At 46.2% G+C, this 23,622-nt stretch overlaps 1 protein-coding gene across 1 annotated transcript; it reads right to left on the bottom strand.

Annotated features, from left to right (window-relative positions):
• Window positions 1-6,439: 6,439 nt before the first annotated feature.
• Window positions 6,440-8,731, bottom strand: LOC138076409 (phospholipase A2, membrane associated-like). The gene is made up of 4 exons (XM_068968550.1): window positions 8,692-8,731; window positions 8,134-8,278; window positions 7,777-7,883; window positions 6,440-6,582 (listed from the first exon to the last, which is right to left on the bottom strand). The coding sequence occupies exons 1-4, from the start codon at window positions 8,729-8,731 to the stop codon at window positions 6,440-6,442; spliced, it is 435 nt and encodes a 144-aa protein (XP_068824651.1).
• Between the last annotated feature and the right edge of the window lie 14,891 nt (window positions 8,732-23,622).

The following is a 23,622-nucleotide window of genomic DNA, read 5'->3' as shown; positions in this document are numbered from 1 at the left end:
TGACTCTATTTCCAAAGTAGATGCCTTTTTCAAGCCCTTCACCACTGCTAAGAGGTTAACTTGTGTGACCTTCAGTTAATAGTCCCCAACACTCACCCCCCAAAAGCCAGAGACCAGAGGCCACGGTGACCATCCCCATTCCGCCTGCTCGCCACATTCTCCAGGCCTCCCTCCAGGCTAGGCTCAGGAGACTGAATCTTGCCAGCAAGACATGTGCATCAGTGCTGAGGGTCACCGCCAGGCAGAAGTGAGGTAAAGGCCACGTCCTGTGCCCCAGTTTCTGAGCCCTGAATGGTGGAACCGGAAGATGGAGACAGCTTGGGTCCCTGAGTCATCACGCGGAGGACCCTTGTCCAGGAGAGTCCACAGACATTTAGTGGTCTTTGCATGAGTGAGAAATACACTTTGATTTGTTAAACTACTGATCATTGAGATCAGTGAGCAGCAAGCATGGTGGTCTCACCCCATCAATAACCAGCTCTGTGGCTGGATTAGACCTCATGGTTGTTATGATTTCATGATACCCTTTCATGATAATTATCAGAAATCCTTGAATAAAGGTTTATTACTTACATGACCAGGAAGTTACACAGCACAGCTGGAGCCCCACAGCAAGGTCAAGGGTAGAGAGAGCCTGAGATCTTGGGTCTGGGGTTCTGCTTTTATTTGGGTCGAGGGTGGGGGCCTAGGCTTTTGTTGGCTCACTCTTAGTTGGTGGATTTAAAATACATGAGCAGTAATGTAAAGCGCAGGAAGGGGGAAAAAAAAAACAACACAAAAACAGGTGGCCCAAATAGTCGAATTAACCAAAATCTATAAAATGAAGGCGTGACTGGCAAGGTGTTGATTCTAGACCGCTATCTTTGACCTGGATGCCTGGCAACCAGAGGTTATCAGGCACCAGTCGAAGGTTATCAGGAAAATACCTTACAAGAAACCAACACAACTGTCAGGCTTTACACTACAGTAACCTATCTATTAACAGCCATCCCAGGCCGCTTTCATCTGAATATAGTTTCCTTGAGGAGCTACACCTGCATTAAGGGTTGACTCGTGTCGCCGCCAAATTCCTACGTTGAATCCTGACCTCCAGTAAGACCTCAGGATATGACTCTATTTGGAAAAGAGGGTCTTTGTGGGGATGATGAGTTAGGATAAGTTTATTAGGGTGGACCTAAAGCTGAAACTCCAGTACTTTGTCCACCTCACGCGAAGAGTTGACTCATTGGAAAAAACTCTGATGCTGGGAGGGATTGGGGGCAGGAGGAGAAGGGGACGACAGGGGATGAGATGGCTGGATGGCATCATGGACTCGATGAATATGAGTCTGAGTGAACTCCGGGAGATGGTGATGGACAGGGAGGCCTGGCGTGCTGCGATTCATGGGGTTGCAGAGTTGGACACGACTGAGCGACGGAACTGAACTGAATGCAGGATGACCGGTATCTTTAGAAAGAGGGGAAGTTTGGACAAAGATGCGCATGCATCTTCACTGGGAGAATTCCACCTTCCAGAAGGTGAAGGCCGAGATTGAGGTGGGGATGCTTCCACACACCAAGCAATCCTGAAGATGGCCAGGTCACCACCAGAGCCTGGGGACAGGAGGAAACAGATCCTCCCCCACAGACCTCAGAAGGAGCCAACCTCACTGGCTCCTTGATCTTAGACTTCTGGGCTCCAGAACTGAGAGAGCAGATTTTTCTGTTGTTTAGGCTACTCAGGTCATGGTTCCTGGTACAAATTCCTAGCAAATTAAACAGCCTCCGAAGATCCCCATGAGTCTTGACAATATGGGATTTGAGGACAAAGAATGCCCCCTGCCATCTCAGTAAACAAAGACGCTGTGGCCATCCAGCCATCAGCCGCCTCTGACAGTGCCCTCGAGGGGACTCAGAACGGAGGGAATCGGGGCACCAGCCCTCGGCAGGTAAGGCGCACGAGGTAAGGTGCAGGAATGATTGCATCAACGCCAGACTCTTGCATCTTTTAACACATAGAAAAGCGCCAAATTTATTAACCTGAGATATCAGGGTTTCCTTTAGCTGGCGATATCTTTTGGTGTTTAACTACCCGGGATTTTTGTTTGTTTGCTTATTTTTGCAAAAACTCCTACATATCCCAACTCCTCCCTTACCGCTGAGGACAGTCCTCAGACCTACCCAATAGTACGTATCCGGGCTGAAGTCCTCGTTAAAGCCCCCAGGAAAGCAATATTCTCAATGTTTAGGTTCTGCATTTTTTCCCATCAACAGACCTTTGCTCTCACATCTGTCTTTGGCCTAGATGCAGGTACAGAGGTGATGCGCTAGACCGTGGCCTCCTGTCAAGCACCTCAGCTTTGGAATACTGTTGTTTCTATGGCAGGCAACGTGCCTCACTCCCATATATCTTGGTGGCCCCTGGTATCGTGTCCAGGTCCCAGCACTCAAAGACTCTGGTGATGTCACACACTGCCCTGCCTTTTCCCATCTTTTCAGGATTTTTCCCAATAATTCAAAATCAGTGGTCTGGCCTCTTGATAGCCACCTTCATCCAAGAACTTATTTAAGCACTTGGAGTACATTAATAAAAAAACAAAAGTACTCTCATGGGGCCTACATTTTAGCGGAGAGAGGTTATGAAACAAAAGATACAACAGGTAATCTTTGAATGGCATGGGGGTTAGGGGCGCTGACCCTCTGCACAGTTGGATATTTGCCTGTGACTTCACGGTGGCCCCAGCATCTGTGATTCCCCACATACAAGCTTCAGCCAACCTCAGATCACGCAGCACCATTGCTGTTCAGTTACTCAGTCGTGCCTGACTCTTTGCAACCCCATGGACTGCAGCACGCCAGGCCTCCCTGTCCTTCACCATCTCCTGGAGCTGGCTCAAACTCATGTCCGTTGAGTAGGTGATGCCATCCAACCATCTCATCCTCTGTCATCCCCTTCTCATCCTGCCTTCAGTCTTTCCCAACATCAGGGTCTTTTCTAATGAATCGGCTCTTCGCATCAGGTGGCCAAAGTATTGGAGCTTCAGCTTCAGCAGCAGTCCTTCCAATGAATATTCAGGACTGATCTCCTTTAGGATGGACTGGTTTGCTCTCCTTGCAGTCCAAGAGACTCTCAAGAGTCTTCTCCATCACCACATTTCAAAAGCATCAAATCTTTGGCACTCAGCCTTCTTTATGTTCCAACTTTCACATCCATACATGACTACTGGAGAAACCATAACTTTGACTATACAGACCTTTGTCAGGGAAGCATTGTCTCTGCTTTTTAATATGCTGTCTAGGTTTGCCATAGCTTTTCTTCTAAGGAACAATTGTCTTTTCATTTCATGGCTGCAGTCACCATCTGCAGCAATTTTGGAGACCAAGAAAATAAAGTCTGTCACTGTTTCCATTGTTTCCCCATCTATTTGCCATGAAGTGATGGGACTGGACGCCATGGTCTCAGTTTTTTGAATGTTGAGTTTTAAGCCAGCTTTTTGTAGTACTGTAGTGTATGTCTATACCAAAGCCTTTGACTGTGTGGATCACAATACACTGTGGAAAATTCTGAAAGAGATGGGAATACCAGACCATCTGACCTGCCTCTTGAGAAACCTATATGCAGGTCAGGAAGCAACAGTTAGAACTGGACACGGAACAACAGGCTGGTTCCAAATAGGAAAAGGAGTACGTCAAGGCTGTATATTGTCACCCTACTTATTTAACTTCTGTGCAGAGTACATCATGAGAAATGCTGGGCTGGAAGAAGCACAAGCTGGAATCAAGATTGCTGGGGGAAATATCAATAACCTCAGATATGCAGATGACACCACCCTTATGGCAGAAAGTGAAGAGGAACTAAGAAGCCTCTTGATGAAAATGAAAGAGGAGAGTGAAAAAGTTGGCTTAAAGCTCAACATTCAGAAAACGAAGATCATGGCATCCGGTCCCATCACTTCATGGGAAATAGATGGGGAAACAGTGGAAACAGTGTCAGACTTTATTTTTGGGGGGCTCCAGAATCACTGCAGATAGTGATTGAAGCCATGAAATTAAAACACGCTTACTCCTTGGAAGGAAAGTTATGACCAACCTAGATAGCATATTTAAAAGCAGAGACATTACTTTGCCAACAAAGGTCCATCTAGTCAAGGCTATGGTTTTTCCAGTGGTCATGTATGGGTGTGAGAGTTTGACTGTGAAGAAAGCTGAGTGCCGAAGAATTGATGCTTTTGAACTGTGGTGTTGGAGAAGACTCTTGAGAGTCCCTTGGACTGCAAGGACATCCAGCCAGTCCATTCTGAAGGAGATCAGTCCTGGGTGTTCTTTGGTAGGAATGTTGCTAAAGCTGAAACTCCAGTACTTTGGCCACCTCATGTGAAGAGTTGACTCATTGGAAAAAAATCTGATCCTGGGAGGGATTGAGGGCAGGAGGAGAAGGGGACGACAGAGGAGGAGATGGCTGGATGGCATCACCGACTCGATGGACATGAGTTTGGGTGAACTCCAGGAGTTGGTGATGGACAGGGAGGCCTGGTGTGCTGCGATTCATGGGGTCGCAAAGAGTCAGACACAACTGAGCGACTGAACTGACCTGAACTTAGTATATGTCTGTTTATTGAAAAAAAATCTGTGTATAAATGGGCCTAAGCAATTCAAACCCTTGTTGTTCAAGAGTCAATTGTGGGGTATTAGACGGTGATGAAGCAAGAGGGAAGAGGCAACAGAAATGGATGAGGGGCAGCGGGAGCATCCTGGGGGAGGTCCTGTTACTTTCCATGGGACGGACGTGCTCAAACAGGATAGTCAACGCTCAGAAATGTTTTCATTTTTTAATAATTAGAAGAGCTAGCCTCGTATAAGTGATTGTTTCCAAAATCAGAGTTATGCCTGAACTTTTCTATACTCTGATTCCTAATCTTCCCTTGTGAGGAAAAATTATTTAATACTCTTTAAAAAAAAACTTCTAATGTGGAAATACATTTATGTGAAAGTTATGTAAGAAATGAATAAACAGAAACCTCAATGAAATATAATTAAGGAGCCAGAAGGCAGAGGCCTCACATCCCGGAAGGTTAGCAGAGCCCAGTGGGAAGAAGGAACGAGTCCCCTTCCTTCCTGGTGAGGACTCAGCCCATGGAAAGCCACGGACGCTTTGTTTCCTTGAGCCCGTCCCCACTGTACAGAGCCAGCAGCTCTGGTGGAGATTACTGAAGAATTCCCAGGTGGGAATATCTCAGAGGAGCCTTGGATGACAAGAGGGGACGTAGCATCCAGGTGAGGGATGGACCAGCCACCTACTTTGTGGGTCCCCTACTTTGTGGATTCCACGTCATTAACAACATTACAATGGCTGGGGGCAGAGCCGTAAACTAGGCGCAGTGCCCACTGGGGCTCTGCCTGGGTCACAAGCCCAGGAAGCCAGCCCTGGGTGAGGGGGTAAGTGCCCTGAGAGTCCCATCAGTGGCCAGTGTTACACTGACCCACCTCTGGGCCAGCAACACAGAAGACTGTGCCTCACAGAAGACTTGGACTATAGACCCCCAAACATCAGGAGCCGCACTTCTGTCTCTCCCCAACAGGCCAGCAGGAGCTGCTCTTGCCCAGGGTAGGAGAGGTGGAAGGCTGGGTTTTTCTTGTAACAATAAGGACAGAGGCAGACAGGTCAGAGCCGGTGGTTTACGTCCATTATCCATTTAACTTCCCCAGTAAGCCAGGGGGCCCTTGGGACAAAGCGATCTTCGTTTAGATGAGGGCGCCAAGGCTTAGGGAAGTGGTGGTGGTGGGGATGTGACTCAGCCAGCCTGACGCTAAGTGAAGCGTAGTCCCTCAGTCATGCCCAGTGTTTTGGGACGCCGTGGACCCCATGGAGCCTGCCAGGCTCCTCTGTCCGTGGGATTTTCCAGGCAAGGATACTGGAGTGGTTTGCCATTTCCTTCTCTAGGGGATCTTCCCCAACCAGGCATCGATCTCGGGTCTTCTGCACGGCAGGCAGATTCTTTACCGACTGAGCCACCAGGGAAGCCCATATTTTTACCCCCTTACACATTATTCCCTCCTCCTGGTTTGTTCTCACACTAGAGGTACCTGTGAGTACCACACACACACACATACACACTCACATCCGGTTTGCCAAATAAATTGTTTTATTCAGAAGAGCCCACCAGGAGTGTAGCTGCCACAGCTAAACATGACTTCGGACTTGAAGAAAAGTGGAAATGGGAGGGACAGAACCTCTGGCTGTCCAAGGAAGCAGGGGCAAGGAGCGTGGCATACACGCCCAGCTCTGCGCTTCTCTTTCTAGATAGAAGGCTTCTGTTGGGCGAGAGCAGGGCTCCCGGCTGGTCTCTAGGATGGAAGAGGGGGTTTTCTTCATTTGCGAGGGAGCATGGCGAGGGCAGGGAGTTGGGTGCTAGAGTGGAGGCTCAGCGCTGGGTGGTAAGGCGGCCAGGATCGGGGGCCTCTCAGCACTTCGGGGCCTGCCCTGTGCACAGAAAGTTGCTGTACTTTTGGAGCTTTCTATTATAGGTGTTCTGGGTCTTTGCAAAACAGATGGCAGCTTTTTTATCACATTCACAGACTATACGTCTACACACACCTTGATTCTCTGAAACCACAAGAAAATAAAAACAGGGTGGGGTTAGTTAATATTCCATGGTTTCTTCTGGGAATTCCGAGGGACAAGACACAACCCCTGTTCTCCCAGGGTTTCTAGTCTGGGACAAGCATAGACGTTCAGATATTACTGGCTGATGAGGGCCCTGTGTGGGCCCTCAGAAAGCCCACGCCCAGTGTCATGAGAACACCAGCAGCTGAGCACTGGGATTGTGTGAAAAGCCTTTCTCTTAGCCACTGTCTCTTCCTTCTCCCCAGCAGATGCGTTTAGGGGCAAGGTCCCTGGCCGGGGCGTCGGGGAGCGGCTCTTGATAGGTCATGGTCGTCCCTGTTCCCTTTGTAGTGATTAGGGCAGGGGAAGCATGTGACCTTGCCCTGACCAGTGAGCCCCAAGGGAAAGTCTGCTGGGGCTTCCGGGAAGGATGAATTTCCTCTGTCTGGAAAGAGGCTTGTAAAGGAAAGCCTCTTTTGTAGGGTGAAGCGATAACTCTTGAAACTCTAAGGGTGCCTTGGAATCACGTTGCCGATGTGGCAGGGCAGAAGGCTGGGAAAGGACTGGACCCTTGGCAGCACAGCCGAGGAGCTGCCCCAGCTGACCACCATTGCTGCAGGTCAAGGGCTTGCTGCCTCTTGTCTGCATCGAGACAATACACCCGCTTCCATCAATCTCCATCCACCCTCAGCCAGAGCAAGTCCTCTGAAATGCACGTCTGGTCATGTCACTCCTTCCCCCAAGAGCTCGCTAATGCTTTAGGACAAAATGTGAACAGAACCTGACACCTTTCTTTCTCTCCAGCATTACTGCTCACCACTCTTCCTCACGTTTCCCTCCCGCAGCACAGAACTGCTACAGCCCCCTCTGGCCCCCTGGACCCTGCTGTGTCATCTTGGTGGGATGCCCCAGCCCTCCTTCCCCTTGACTCCTCTCCGCCTTGAGGCTGCAGCTTGGAGGTCACCATTCTGAGGAGGCTTCCTCGACCCTCAGGCTGTGCTCAGAGCCCCGCCCTCGTCCTGACTGCGTGTCAGAGTCTACTGTGTTGATTTTCCTTTTCCTTACTTCCCACTCGACCGTGATCCCTTGAGGCAGAGACCCGTCCCTTTGTATCTAGCTCTGGTGCCCGGCACAGCGAACACACAAGAAAATGAACGAACGAGGCTGGGTGCAGTCGGTAGGACTTGTTCTTACCACAGGTGATTTGGCCCCGGCGGATGGACACACTGTATTGCAGGAACTTGGTGCCACACCCATGATACTTCAGCTTTTTGTAACAGCAGTCATGTTCCCAACAGCACCTGCGACAAGACTGAGCTATGGGGGCGGCCTCCGCACGCTCCAGGGAGCCGGGTGCCGTGGTTTCACCCACCTCGACCCCGAGCAGAGACCCGGGGACACGGGACTAGTTTAGAGCACAGCTTCCACCAGGAAGGCTGCTGTTTCAGCTGAGCCTCGCTGGCGTTCTTTGAGGTGAGGCACCAGCCTTTGGCTCCCGCCCCAGCCGGGGCCACCAGTGGGCAGAGGCGGGAGGGCTGGGGGTGGCCTCACCGATCCGTTGCGTCCTTGGGGGTTCCTTTGCCACCCAGTCCACAGTAGCAGCCATAGGCACCATAATTGGACACGGCTCCCTTTCCTGTTGTGTGCTTGATCATTGCCGCGAAATCCCACAAATATGCATGGACCTGAAGAAGGGCTGGAAGGACATTGCCTGGTGACGGGGCCTGGGACGGCACGTCCACCTCCGCCTCTTGCTGCCACTCCCCCTCCTCACAAAGGTCCTCGTCTTCCTCCCGCAGAGAGGGGGACAGACACGGCGGAAGGGGGCCTTGGGAATGAAGGAGCCTCCTTCCCTGGGCTCTCACCCTTCTGGTGAGTGACAATGAAAGTGAAGTCGCTCAGTCATGTCCGACTCTTTGCGACCCCGTGGACTGTAGCCCACCAGGCTGCTCTGTCCAAGGGATTCTCCAGGCAAGAATACTGGAGTGGGTTGCCATGCCTTCCTCCAGGGGATCTTCCCAACCCAGGGATCGATCCCGGGTCTCCGGCATTGCAGGCAGATGCTTTACCCTCTGAGCCACCAGGATGAGAGGTAGGATGAACTCTTACCAAAGGCCATGATCACTGCCAGCAGCAGAAGGGTCTTCATCTTGAGGGTTCTGTGGGGGAGAAATACAGATAGGACAGCCTAGACCCCTCTCCCAGGTGATACTAGCTTCTGCCCTGGGCTCTGCTTTCTTGCTAGCATTCAGCAGTTCTGATGAAGAGAGCCTTTAAAAGAACTCGCAGACACGCTCCTCAGCCCCAGGCGGGATCCAGCGTGACTGCCTTCATCAGGCACACAGTACACGTGGAGGGGGCACTTCTCAGCTTTGTCGAACTTTCCACTGGTCAAGATCACCCCTCCCCGCAATATACACCAATGAGACCCCCATGCTCCTCACCCACCTGAGAGTTTCTCGAAGGCGGCGACCAGATCATTGCATAAAACTGGGAGATAGATCCCTGAGGTCTTAGGCTGTGTGTCCCGCATTAGATGTTTCTTACTCACCCTCTACCCTGGAGTCAAGGCTTGGGAATTCTGCCCGTGGAGTCCAATCTGCAGTGTTTTTCTTGAGAACTAAAGCAGCGCCCTCTCTTTGAACACTTACACTTGTACATGCTCAAACTCACACCTACTCACACCCAAGTGAATGGATAAAATGTACATTCTGGTGCTCACTTACTACGGCGGACCTTTATCACAATATATTCACGTACGCACACAACACACTTGTGCACACCACACCCTCTTGTCTCAGCAAATCAGGCACGTGCAGACTTGTGCTCATGGGTGCCTGCATGTTCATGCACATACACTCTCACACACACACCCCATAGCCACTTGAAGGCAGCCGGTGATCGGGGACTGGATATTCATTTCTGGCTAATTACTTCTCAGAGGATCCCAAGTTAACAGCTCCAAGAGATCGCCTTGTTTATTCCGAACTCCAGTTAAATAGCTGATCCCTCTGGGAGCTTGGGGGCTGGTAGGTTAGGGGACGGGGTGGCCTTATGGCCAGGTGTTGGACTCAGAGTTTGGCATGCCTCTCTCCTAGGCAATCCCCCCTTTTTTTTGCCTCTCATCAATCAACTAGCAGGACAGAGCTGAGGATGGAAACACCTTATGTGCCATCAGCTGATGCCAAATTTCAGATGATTCTGTAATTTCTTTCTCCTGAGTGAATAAACTCTGATAATTGGGTCTGGATGTGACCACTAGTCACCCCCTTGAACCCACTTTCAGGAGAGGGCAGGGGCCCCCTGCTGTTGACTGGTTCCTCTCTTCCGCTAAGTATGCCATTTGGGAATAAGAAATAGGCATTTAGTGTTATTCATCCGATCAATCTGTCATCCACAGGAAGTACATATTAAGCCTCCATGAAGTACCAGGGGGTGAGGCTTTCAGGAGGTGCTGGGGATTTGCCCTGCCCCCGGTGGCCCCTGGGACCTCCACAGGGACAGAACTGCAGTGGGGCAGATGGTCTTCCCACTGACGTGGACCAGCATCTCCACTTGCTCTTTTCCTTCCTAAATCGTCTGTTCTTCCTCCATTCCTTCTAGAAAAAGGTGAGGGTGTCCTAGCTTCCCTCCACCCCGCCTCCAGGCACGCACTGCTGACGCTTCATCCCCAGCCGTCACCTGTCTGGAGATGGAGCTGACTGACCTCCTTGAATCTACTGCTCTTTCTTCTTTTCTTCAGCCTCAGGGAGACTGCGACTCTATTTCCCAAATAGAGGCCTTCTTCATGCCTTTCACCACTGCTAAGAATTTAGCTCCCGGGGCCTTCAGTTAACCCTTCCCCACACCCATCCCCAAAATGCCAGTGTGCAGAGGCGATGTTGCCCACCGTCATTTCACTTGCTCCCCACATTCTCCAGGGCCCCCTCCAGGTTAGGCTCAGGAGACTGAATCTTGCCAGCAAAAGGTGTGTGTGCCTCAGTGCTGAGAGCCACTGCCAGGCTGAAGTGAGGGAGAGACCACCTACAATGCCCCAGGCTTTCTGTGCCCTTCACGGTGGAAGCAGAAGATAAAGGCAGCTTGGATCCCTGAGTCCCAGCATGGAATACACTTATTTGGAAGAATCCTGCAGACGTGCAGCAGTCTTTGCATGAGCGAGAAATACACTTTGGTTTCTTACACCACTGGTCACTGAGATCAGTGACTAGCAAACCTGTCACACGGCACTCTCAGCCTATCTCTAACCAGTGCCGTGGCTGGATCAGGCAACGCAGTTTTTCTCAACAGCAAGATGCCCTTTAACAATAATCATCAGAGATCTTTGAAAGAATAAAGGTTATTACTTACAGGACCTGGAAGAACACAGCACGCCTGGAGCCCCACAGCACCGCTGAGGGTAGAGAGAGAGGCTGAGATCTTGGGTCTGGGGTTCCGCTTTTATTGGGGTCAAGGGTGGGGGCCTAGGCTTTTTTGTGTTCACTTTTTATTGGTGGATTTAAAGTACCTGAGCCGAAATGGAAAGTGCAGGAAGAGAGAGAGAGAAAAAAACCAGGTGGCCCAAATAGTCAAATTATCTAAAATCTCTAAAACAAAGGTGTGCCTGGCAAGGTGTTTATTCTAGATAACCGTCTTGGACGTGGATGCCTGGCAATCAGAGGTTATCAGGCATGAATTGGAGGTTATCGGAAAGTTACTTTACAAAAACCCAAACAGACACCCGAAAAAAACTGTCAGCGTTTACAGTACAACAACCCGTCTATACCGACTAACAGCCCTCCCAGGCCGCTTTCATCTTGAAGATACAATTTCCTTGAAGAGCTAGACCTGTGTTAAGGGTTGACTCGTGAACCCACCAAATTCCCAAGTTGAATTCAGACCTCCAATAAGACCTCAGGATGTGACTCTATTTGGAAAGAGGGTCTTTGTGGAGGTGATGAGTTAGGATAAGGCTATTAGGATGACTTGGAGAAGGAAATGGCAACCCACTCCAGTACCCTTGCCTAGAGAATCCTGTGGACAGAGGAGCCTGGTGGGCTGCTGTCCATGGGGTCGCACAGAGTCGGACACGACTGAAGTGACTTAGCAGCAGCAGCAGCAATGCAGGATGGCTAGTGTCTTTAGAATGAGGGGAAGTTTGGACAGAGAGATACGCATACATCTTCACTGGGAGAATTCCATGTGAAGGTGAAGGCCGAGATCAAGGTGGGGATGCTTCTATACACCGAGGAACCCTAAAGATGGCCAGGTCGTCACCAGAGCCTTGGGAGAGGAAGGAACAGACCTTCCCCCACAGACCTCAGAAGGAGCCAACCTCGGTTGATCTTAGACTTCTGGGCTCCAGAACTGAGAGAGCAGATATTTCTGTTGTTTAAGCTACTCAAGTCGTGCTACCTGGTGCAAATTCCTCCCAAATTAATATAACATCTGGGGATCTCTGTGGGTGTTGGTAATCTGGGGTCTGTGGACAAAGAATGCCCCCTGCCATCTCAGTAAACCAAGGATGGGGTGGCCGTCAAGCCATCAGCCTCCCCTGACAGAACATCCCGAGGGGACTCAGGGTGGATACAAAAAGAGGATACTGACGCTAGGTTAGGTAAGGCGCATACCACAGAAGTGACTTCATTAAACTCTTTTTAAGTTCATTAGTTAATTTACTGGCTGTGTTGGGTCGTCCTTGCTGGGCGCAGGCTTTCTTAATCATGGCGAGCGGCTGCTGGTCTTTGCTGTGGAGCGTGGGCTTCCCAGAACCCCACCTTCTCTGGGTGCAGAGCGCAGGCTCTAGGCAAGTGGGCTCGGAGGCGGCCGCGGCCTCTCGAGGGACGGACGTAGTTGCGGCTGTGCTAAGGCTCAGTCGCTCCCCGGCAGGTGGGCTCTCCCCGGACCAGGGATTGAGCCCGCATCCCCGCATCGGCAGGTGGACTGTGACCAGTGGACCACCAGAGAAGGCCAGGGCCAGACTCTGCATCTGCCCACGCAGAGAAAAGCGCTGAATGCAGCAGCTTGAGCTGTCTGGGTTTTCTTTAATTAACAGGAAGTTTTTGGTGTTTTGCTACCTGTTCGGGGTGTGTGTGTGCGTGTGTGTTTTCCGCAAAGCCCCTGTATATCCTGGCTCCTCCCTCGTCTCCCAGTACTATCCTCAGAGCTGCCTGAGAGGCTGCATCCAGGCTGAAGCCCTCAGTAATGCCCCAAGTAAAACAATTCTCACGCTTTAGGCTCTGCCTTTTTTTTTTTCAGTCAACAGAATTTTTTACTCTCCTGGCCATTTGTTTCAGGCATACATGAAGGTTCAGAGGTCATGGGCTAGACTGTGGCCTTTTGTTAGGCACCTCAGTTCAGAATACTGCCGTTCAATGGCAAGCAGGCTGGTCCCCTCCGTATATCCTGGCGGCCCCGGAATCATGTCCAGGCTCCAGTCCCCAAAGACCCTGGTGATGTCACACACTGCCTCTGCTTTCCTCATCTTTTCAAGATCTCCCTGAAGAACTCAAAGTCCATGATGTGGCGTCTTGTCTTGCCACCTTCATCCAAGTGGCTGCAGACGGTAAAGAATCTGCCTGCAGGGTAGGAGATCCTCGAGTTGAGAAGATCCCCTGGGGAAGGGAATGGCTACCCATTCCAGTATTCTTGCCTGGAGACTTCCATGGGCAGAGGAGCCCGGTGGGCTACAGTCTATGTGGTGGCAAAGGGCTGGACATGGCTAAGCAACTAACACTTTCACTTTCCAGCCACCTTCACCCGAAGACCAATGTATTTATTTATGTTTATTTAAAAGGATACCTTTTAAAAATACATTTTAAAATATTTGTTTGTATTTATTCATTCAGCAGCGCCAGGTCTTGCATGCTGAAGTATGCGGGATCCTTGCTGTGGCACGGGCAACTTTTTTATCTGTAGCATGTGAACTCTTACTTGAGGCGTGTGGGATGTAGTTCCCTGACCAGGGACTGAACCCGGGCCCCTGCATTTGGAGAGTGGAGTCTTAGCCACTGGGCCACCAGGGACATCCCCCAAGGATTAATTTAAGCACTTGGAGTACATCAGTGAAGAAGCGAAAGGTCTCTACTCTCATGGCGCTTACATTTTGGTGGAGAGAGACAGACAATAAAACAGAAGACACAATAGACAAGTGAGACGCAGCTGATCCTTGAGCAGCGCAGGGATTAGGCATGCTGACCTCCACACAGTCAAAAATCTGGGCATAACGCTATAGTTACTGGGCATAGCTTTTAGTATCTTATACGCCCCACATGTACAGATTCAGTCAACCTCAGATTATGTGTAACTGAAGTGCAGTTACTAAATTTACACATTTTTATGGAAAAATAATCCATATGTAACGGGACCTGCAGAATTCAACTCTGTTGCTCAAGAGTCAGCTGTAGAAATTTAGTTGGTGATGAGCAAGGGGAAAGAGATGGATGAGAGGAAGCAGGAGTGTGAAGATGGCTGCTACTTTACGTGGGATGGATGTGCTCAGATGGGCCAGTCAGTGCTCAGAAAAGCTTTCCTGTATTATTAATACTTAGAAGAGTCAGCCTTTCATCAGTGGTTGCTTCCAATGTCAGGATTATTTATGGCTGGACTTTTTCCTGTACTCTCTGATTCCTAATCTTTCCTTTCTAAGGAAAAGTCACTCATTACTTTTTTTTTTTTTTTAAATACTAATTTGGAAATACATTTACAGGAAAGTTGTGTGAGAAATGAATAAATAGAAATTTCAGTGAAACTGAGCTGGGCAGCTGGAAGGCAGAGCTTTCACACCCTGTAAGGAAAGCAGGGCCAGACAGGAAGAAGGAAACACTCCTCTTCCTTCCTGGTAAGGACCCAGCCAAGGGAAAGCCACAGACGCTTCATTTCCTATAGCCTTTCCCAACTCCCCGCTTTCCTCTGTAGGAGAGTTCTCCTCTCCTTACCGTGGAGGGACTTGCATGTGGTGCCTCAAGGTTGTAGACCCCGAGTTATTCTCTGCTGATCCCAAATAAACCCACCACTGCTGGAAAAATACCTGACAGTCTAGGTATTTGTTTCAGGTCAACAGTTGCAAACGTAGAATTCCTCTATCCCCCTCATCCCCTGAATGTTAACATTCTGCGTATAGCCATGGTACAATTATGGAAACCAGAAAATGGGCATTATTAGCTAATCTACAGACCTTATTTGACTGTCATCTGTTTTCCTATTAGTATCGTTTTTCCCCTAGTCCAGATGTCCACCCAGGATCTCCCGGCACATGGAATTTTTAGGGCTCCTATGTCTGTTGATCCGTGACAGCTCCTTTGTCTTTCTTTGCTTTTTGTGGCCTTGAGACTTCTGAAGAGCACTGCTATGGCATTTTAGAGCATTCCTCAGTTTACATTTGTCTGATATTTCTCATGATCAGAATGAAGTTATGCATTTTTTGGCAAGAATATCATAGAAATGATATTGTATGCTTCTCAGGAGATCTAATCTATGGTACATGATACTGAGAGCTCTCATTACCATTTTAAAAAATATTTCTTTATTTTTAATTGATTAATAATAGCTTTACAATGTCATACATCAACACAAATTAACCATAGGTGTACACATGTCCCTTCCTTCTTGAAACTCCTTTCCGCCTCCCACCCAGTCCCACTCCTCCAGGTTATCACAGAGCCCCAGTTTGAGTTCCATGAGTCGTGAATCCCGAAGAAAGGCGATGCCAAAGAGTGTTCAAACCATTGCACAATTGCACTAGTCTCACACGCTAGCAAGGTCGTGCTCAAAATTCTCCAAGCCAGACTTCAACAATATGTGAACCATGAAATTCTAGATGTTCAGGCTGGATTTAGAAAAGGCAGAGGAACCAGAGATCAAATTGCCAACATCTGTTGGATCATCAAAAAAAGCAACAGAGTTCCAGAAAAACATCTACTTCTGCTTCATTGACTATGCCAAAGCCTTTGATTGTGCAGATCACAATAAACTGTGGAAAATTCTGAAAGAAATGGGGATACCAGACCACCTGATCCGCCTTCTGAGAAATCTGTATCTAGGTCAAGAAGCAACAATTAGAACTGGACATGGAACAACAGACTGGTTCCAAACAGGAAAAGGAGTATGTTAAGGCTGTATATTGTCACCCTGCTTATTTAACTTCTATGCAGAGTACATCATGAGAAACGCTGGGCTGGAGGAAGCACAAGCTGGAATCAAGATTGCCAGGAGAAATATCAATAACCTCAGATATGCAGATGACACTGCCCTTATGGCAGAAAGCGAACAGGAACTAAAGAACCTCTTGATAAAAGTGAAAGAGGAGAGTGAAAAAGCTGGCTTAAAGCTAAACATTCATAAAACTAAGATCATGGTATCTGGTCCCATGACTTCATAGCAAATAGATGGGGAAACAATGGAAACTGTGACAGGCTTACTTTCTTGGGCTCCAAAATCGCTGCAGATGGTGATTGCAGAGATGAAATTAAAAGACATTTTCTTTTAATTCTTTTCTTCTTGCTCCTTGGAAAGAAAGCTTTAACAAATCTAGACAGCATATTATAAAGCAGAGATGTTACTTTGCTAACAAAGGTCTGTCTAGTCAAAGCTATGGTTTTTCCAGTGGTCATGTGTGGATGTGAGAATTGGACTATAAACAAAGCTGAGTGCCAAAGAATTGATGCTTTTGAACTGTGGTGTTGGAGAAGACTCTTGAGAGTCCCTTGGACTGCAAAGAGATCCAACCAGTCAATCCTAAAGAAAATCAGTACTGAATATTCATTGGAAGAACTGGTACTGAAGCTGAAACTCCAATACTTTGGCCACCTGATGCAAAGAGCTGACTCATTCCCCTGATGTGGGGAAAGATTGAAGGCAAAAGGAGAAGAGGGCAGCAGAGGATGAGATGGTTGGACAGCATCACTGACCCAATGAACATGAATTTCAGCAAACTCTGGGAGAAAAGTGGAGGACAGAGGAGCCTGGCATGCTGCAATCCATGGGGTCACAAAGAGTCAGACACGAGTTAGTGACTGAACAAGAGCATCAGTATGTACTCATTATTTTCATCTATGGGTTATACTTCAGTACAACCATTATTTGTTTTCTTGGTCAGAATGTTCCATCTCGGTTGTGGAGAGCACCTTCAAGTTGACAGTTTATGTCCTTTTGGCACCCTCATAATATCTTTTGTTCTTAGCACATCCTTCCTCTCCCCACAAGATGTTTCAAGCTTATCTTTCATTTAACATTTCCAAGCCCTGGAATCAGCCATTTCTCCAAGAAGTCCTGGTTCCTTTCTTCCTTTTCTCTCTCTTGGTTTTCTCCCTTTGATAATGGTATTTAGAAACAAAGATCTGGGAGCCAGGGGTGCATATTGCTACTGGGATGTCACTTCTGGGCCTTTTCAGCAGTCAAAGTTGGGAAGTAAAACATTCTTTCTCTCTCTCTCACACACACACACACACACGCACACTCACATGCACTCACACAATGAGTTAACATCGATGCCTCCAATTCCAATCCAACACCAGAGGATTCCCTTTCCCGATTTATTTATTTATTTAAAATTTATTTTTAATTGGAGGATAATTGCTTTACAAAGTTGCGTTGGTTTCTGCCAGAAAATAGTGTGAATCAGCCATAAGTACACATGTGTCCCCTCTATCTTGAATCTCCCTTCCACCCCCTTTCCCTATTTGGAACTTCTTTCTCTAACAAGAGCTTCATTATTCACAGTGTATTTACTCATTTATCCAACTCTAGGGCACCCCACTCCAGTCCTCTTGCCTGGAAAATCCCATGGGCGGAGGAGCCTGGTAGGCTGCAGTCCATGGGGTCGCGAAGAGTTGGACACAACTGAGCGACTTCACTTTCACTTTTTACTTTCATGCACTGGAGAAGGAAATGGCAACCCACTCCAATGTTCCTGCCTGGAGAATCCCAGGGACGGGGGGGCCTGGTGGGCTGCTGTCTATGGGGTTGCACAGAGTCGGATACGACTGAAGTGACTTAGCAGCAGCAGCAGGGCAAATCAAGTAGTTTCAGAATTGCAAACCAATGCCCCTGTGGGGGGCGAAAAATATTGTTCAATTATTTAAATGTTATCTCCCAGTCTGTGTCTTCCTATTCTCTTGACTGTGTCTTTCGAGGTATAGAAGTTTTTCATTTAATGAAGTGCAATGCATTTAAAAAGACATCACCAAACCCGGGATCATCTGGAGCTTCTCCGATGTTGCCTTCTAGAAGTTTTGTAGTTTTGTATCTAGGCCTATGGTCCACTTTGGGTTAACTGTAAGGTCTGTGTCTAGGTTCTCTCTCTTTTTCAATGTGGAAGTCCTTGTTCCAGCACCATTTGTTGAAAAGATTGTCCTTTCTCCGTCAAGGACATTCTCCATCAATTGCCTTTCTCCTTTGTCAAAGATCAGTTGGTTTCATCTGTGTGCATCTATTTCTGAGCTCTTGATTCTGTTCCATTGATCTGTATGTCTGTCCTTTGGGCAATACTACACTGTCTTGATTACTGTAGCTTTCTAGTAAGTCTTGAAGTGAGGTAGTATCAGTCCTTCATCTTTGTTCTTTTACTTCAATATTGTGTTGGCTATTTTGGATTTTTTTTTTTTAATCTCTTCACATGAACTTTAGAATCAGTTTGTCAATATCCTCGAAATAACCAGCTGGGATTTTTATTGGGATTGCTCTGAATCTATAGATCAAGTTGGGGAGAACTGACATCTTAGCAATATTGAGACTTTCTATCAATGAACATGGAATATCTCTTCATTCATTTCGTTGTTTGATATCTTCCATCAGAGTTTTACATTTTCCTTATATAGATCTTGTACATATTTTGTAAGAGTTACATCTAACTATTTCATTTTGAGTGCTAATTTAATAATATTATTTAAATTTTCAGTTTCTAATTGTTCATTGCTAATGTATAGGGAAGTAATTGACTTTTTATTGAAGTATATTTGATACTACATTATATTAATTTCAGACGTATAGCATAGTGATACAGTATTTCTACAGAGTATATTCCATTAAAAATTATAAGATAATGGCTGTAATTTGCTGGAAAAGCAATGGCTTTTGCATATTGACCTTGTATCCTGCAGTCTTGCTATAATCACTTATCAGTTCCACAGGTTTTTTTTTGTTTTTTTGTTTTTTGCTATTGCTGTTGACTCTTTGTTTTTCTTTGATTTCTACATAGACAATCATATCATCTGTGAAAAAAGGTAGTTTTATTGCTTTCTTCCCAATCAGTATACTTTTGTTTTTTTCTTTTTGCATCAGCTAGAACTTCCAGTGTCATATTGAATAAGAATGGTAAGATGGGACATTTTTGTCTTGTTCCGGATCTTAGTAAAGAAGCATCTAGTTTTTCATCATTAAGTATGATTTTAACTGCAGATTTTTTTCTAGATGTTCTTTAACAAGCTGATGAAGTCCCTTTCTAGTCCTGATTTCTGAGAGTTTTTATCATGATTGAGTGTTGAGGGAAAAAAAGAGTGAGTGTTGGATTTTGTCAAAAGCCTTCTGTGTCTCTTGTTATGAGTAGGTGGCTTTTCTTCTTTAACCTGCTGATGTGATACAGCACATTAATTGATTTTCAAATATCAAACCAACCTTACATATCTGGAATAAATCCCACTTGACTGTGAGATACAGTTTTTTTCTTTAATATATTACTGGATCTAATTTGCTAATTTCTTTGAGAATGTTTGCACCTATGCTTATAAGAGATATCGGTCTGTAGTTTCCCTTCCTTGTAATGTTTGTGTCTGGTTTTGGTATCAGAATAATGTTGGCCTTGTAGAATGAGTTAGGGAGTTTCTGTAAGAATTTTCTGGAAGAGATTGTAGAAAAGTGGTGTAATTTCTTCCTTAAATATTTGATAGAATTCATCACTGAAATCATCTGGGCCAGGTGGTTTTTGTTTTGGAAAGTTATTAGTTATCAACTCAACTTCTTTAATAAATATCAGCCTATTTGAGGGATCTGTTTCTTCTTTATGAGTTTTCATACATTGTGTTTTTTGAGGAATTGTCCCATTCCTCCTAATCTATCAACTTTGTCAGCATAGAGTTGCTCATAATATTTCTTAATATCCATGGGATATATGGGATATCCTCTTGATATCCATGGGATCAATAGTGTGACCCCTTTTTCATTTAAAATTACTGTTTGTATATTCTCCCTCTTCTTAGATGCCTCACTGGAGGTTATTGATTTTATTAATCTTTTCAAAGAAACAGCTTTTAGTTTCGTTGCTTTTTTCTGCTGATTTCCTGCTTTTAGTTCCATTGATTTCTCTCACTTTTGTTGTTTCTTTTTTCCTACTTACTTTGAGTTTTGTTTGTTTTTTCTTTTTCGATTTCCAAAGGTGGAAGCTTAGACTATTGATTTTAGATCCCCTTTTCTAATATATGCATTCAATGCTGCAAATTCTCCCCAAACACTGCTTTCAGTGTAACACACAAATTTTGATGAGTTGTGTTTTCATTTTCATTTAGCACAAAACATCTTTTAATTAATCCTGAGACTTCTTCTTCGATTCATGTGTTATTTAGAACTGTGCTCTTTAATTCGAAAGTATTTTAAGATTTTCCAGCTATCTTTCTGTTGCTCATTTCTAGTTAAATTTTACTGTGGCCTGAGAGCATTGTATGATTTCTGTTCTTTTAAATTTAAGGTGTGTTTTATCGCCCAGAGCGTGGTTTATCTTAGTGAATGTTTCACAGGAGCTTGGGAAGAATGTGTACTCTGCTGTTATTGACTGAAGTACTCCATGATTCTGCTGTTGTTGATGGAAGTACTCTATCAGTCATTTAGTTGATTGACAGTCCTGCTCAGCTTTGATGTTCTGTTGATAGGGACATACACAATAAAGATTGTTATATCTTCCTGGAAAACCAGCCTCTTTATTATTATGAAAATGCTCCACTTTATTCCTGGTAATTTTCCTTGCTCTGAAGTATGCTTTGTCTGAAACTAAGATAGTTGCTCCTACCTTCTTTTTATTAGTGATAACATGGACTATCTTTCTCCAACCCTTTATTTTCCAGCTGTGTGTATCTTTATATTTAAAGGGGGTTTCTTGCAGGCAACAGTCCTGGTTACTTTGGCAGCTCGGTTTCTGAATTAGATGTAAATTCTGTAAATAAGTTACAGTCACATGAGTCTTGAATTCAGAGCTGACTTAATGGGAGAAAAGCTGGGGTCTGAGGCACCCATGTTCCTGGTGCAACTGTAGCAGGGGTGTCAAGATTCAGGAGATGGTAGCTCCTGCAGCAGCTTCTCAATCTGACCAGCCAGTTTCCTGATTGTGTGCAGGGCCACAGGTTGGCTCATTTGGGAGATTAAAGATATTAGTGTCCAGGCTGGGAGGGATTGGGAGCAGGAGGAGAAGGGGACGACCGAGGATGAGATGGCTGAATGGCATCACTGACTTGATGGATGCGAGTCTGAGTGAACTCTGGGAGTTGATGATGGACAAGGAGGCCTGGCGTGCTGTGATTCATGGGGTTGCAAAGAGTCGGACACGACTGAGCGACTGAACTGAACTGAACTGGACTGAAGGAGCACCTTTCCTTGTTGTTCTCAGTTATGAGACTGAGACAAGACTCAGTTGTGTCTGACTCTTTGCAACCCCATAGACTGCAGCACACCAGGCTTCCCTGTAATTCACTGTCTCCCAGAGTTTGTTCAAACTCATGCCCATTGAGTCAATGTTGCCATCCAACCATCTCCTCCTCTACCACCCTCTTCACTGCCTGCCCTCAATTTTTTTCTCAGCATCAGGGTCTTTTCCAGTGAGTCGGGTCTTCACATCAGGCGGCCAAAGTATTGGAGCTTCAGCTACAGCATCAGTCTTTCCAATGAGCATTCAGGGTTGATTTCCTTCAGGATTGACTGATTTGATCTCCTTGTTGTCCAAGTGATTCTCAAGAGTCTTCTCCAATACTACAGTTTGAAAACATCAATTCTTTGGCACTCATCCTTCTTTATGGTCCAACTGTCACATCCACACATGACCACTGGAAAAACCATAGCCTTGACTAGACGGACCTTTGTTTGCAAAGTAATGTCTCTGCTTTTTAATATGCTGTCTAGGTTTGTCATAGCTTTTCTTCCAAGGAGCAAGTGTCTTTTAATTTCATGGCTGCAGTCACCATCTGCAGTAATTTTGGACCTAAGACAATAAAGTCTGTCACTGTTTCCATTGTTTTCCCATCTATTTGCCATGAAGTGATGGGACCAGATGCCATGATCTTAGTTTTTTGAATGCTGAGTTTTAAGCGAACTTTTTCAGTCTCCTCTTTCACCTTCATCAAGAGGCTCTTTAGTCCTTTTCCCTTTCTTAAATAAGGATGGTGTCATCTGCATTTATCTGAGGTTATTGATATTTCTCCTGGCAATCTTGATTCCAGCTTGTGCCTCATCCAGCCCAGCATTGTGCATGATGTACTCTGCATAGAAGTTAAATAAGCATGGTGACAGTATACAGCTTTGATGTACTCCTTTCCCAGTTTGGAACAGGTCTGTTGCTCCATGCCTGGTTCTAAATGTTGCTTCCTGACCTGCATACAGGTTTCTCAGGAGGCAAGTAAGGTGGTCTGGCATTCCCATCTCTTTAAGAATTTTCCACAGTTTATTGTGATCCACACAGTCAAAGGCTTTGGCATAGTCAAGGAAGAAGAAGTAGATGTTTTTCTGGAACTCTCTTGGTTTTTCGATGCAATTGTGTGGTACTTTGAGCATTCTTTGGCATTGCCTTTTGTCAGGAAGCATTTAACAGGAGGCTTCCTGCATGCTGTTTTGGATCTGGCATGAATCCTCTGTCCCTTATTAATTCCTGAATATTCAGGAATTAAGTGGAGTAGCGAAATACTCCCGGGGCTGAAGAATGCATGCATTTCCTTCGTTAGTTTTTCCATACGGTGATAAGTAACTACTTACGACCCACTTCCTTTTTATGAACCATACGGTAAAAGTGATTACTTAAAACCCTCTCTCTGTGACATGGATGGCCTTATGTTTCCTTGATAATTTGTAAGTCTGGACTTTTGATTTTATCTTTGCTAGCTACCTTGTAAGACAGTATATATACCCACACTATGTTGAATAAAACACCTTTGCTCCATCAGAGCTTGGGTCCCCGTGTCTCTCTCTCTCTTTCTCAGGCTAATTTTGTGTGGAGCGCAGAAGCCCGCTGAGCTCACTTTCTTGCCTGAGCTTCTAAGACCCTCTCGAGAAGGCACTCTGTGCCTTCACCCCCTCGAGAGGGCTCGTGGTGCCTACGTGAAGCAGCGCAAGCCTTGTGTCAAAGGCTTTATTGGTTTTCTGCGTAAACCAAGGAATATCAGCCTCTTTCTCTCTTTTACTTTCTTATCATCGACGCTGTACCCCCAGGTTCTGGTCCATTAAAGGACCTCAACAGCCTTTCTTTGGGATTAGAATGAAAACTGTCCTTTGCCAGTCCTCTGGCCACTGCTGAGTTTTCCAAATGTCCTGGCATATTGAGTGCAGCACTTTAATAGCATCATCTTCTCAGATTTGAAATAACTCAGCTGGAATTCTATCACACCTTCCTTAGGGTATGCAAAATTGGTTCAATTAAACTGAAAGTTAACTGCATATGGAATTACCACATGGCCATTTGGGGTCTTTATGGCACTGGAATAATAGATTCAAAGGGGGGCCACTTAGTTGGAAGGGAGGTATAAATATGGGAAGAGTGTGTTTATAGCACTTGAATGAACACAAAGACTCTGGCAGATTTCAATGGACTGGCTTGTTTAACATCTATTTCAGCTCCTTCTAGTGCACCTTCCTGTACGGCTGAGGCTGGAAAACTTACATTAGACTCCCTTGCAAGTAAGATGCCATGTGTTTGAATAGTCTGCCTTATCAGATATATTTGTTTGAGATTTGAAATAAGACCTGAGTGAATGGGCAAAGGTGCAGGATGGAAGGCTTCAATTTGCTGGTAGAACGTTGTAGTGTTTTTGGAAGCTGTGACAACAGCTTTATCGTTTAATGAGCAGAAACGGCGTCTCCCTTGGCCGAGTAGTTCTG

Source organism: Capricornis sumatraensis, chromosome 3 (genome assembly GCF_032405125.1).
Source record: "Capricornis sumatraensis isolate serow.1 chromosome 3, serow.2, whole genome shotgun sequence".
NCBI lineage: Eukaryota > Metazoa > Chordata > Mammalia > Artiodactyla > Bovidae > Capricornis > Capricornis sumatraensis.
This window is presented reverse-complemented; position numbering and strand designations above follow the sequence as displayed.

Coding starts and splice junctions, on each gene's coding strand:
- LOC138076409 (XM_068968550.1), bottom strand. CDS start 8,731: ATGAAGACCCTTCTGCTGCTGGCAGTGATCATGGCCTTTG. Junction 8,279..8,691: donor GGCAGTGATCATGGCCTTTG/GTAAGAGTTCAT, acceptor ATGTCCTTCCAG/CCCTTCTTCAGGTCCATGCA. Junction 7,884..8,133: donor CCCAAGGACGCAACGGATCG/GTGAGGCCACCC, acceptor GTCTTGTCGCAG/GTGCTGTTGGGAACATGACT.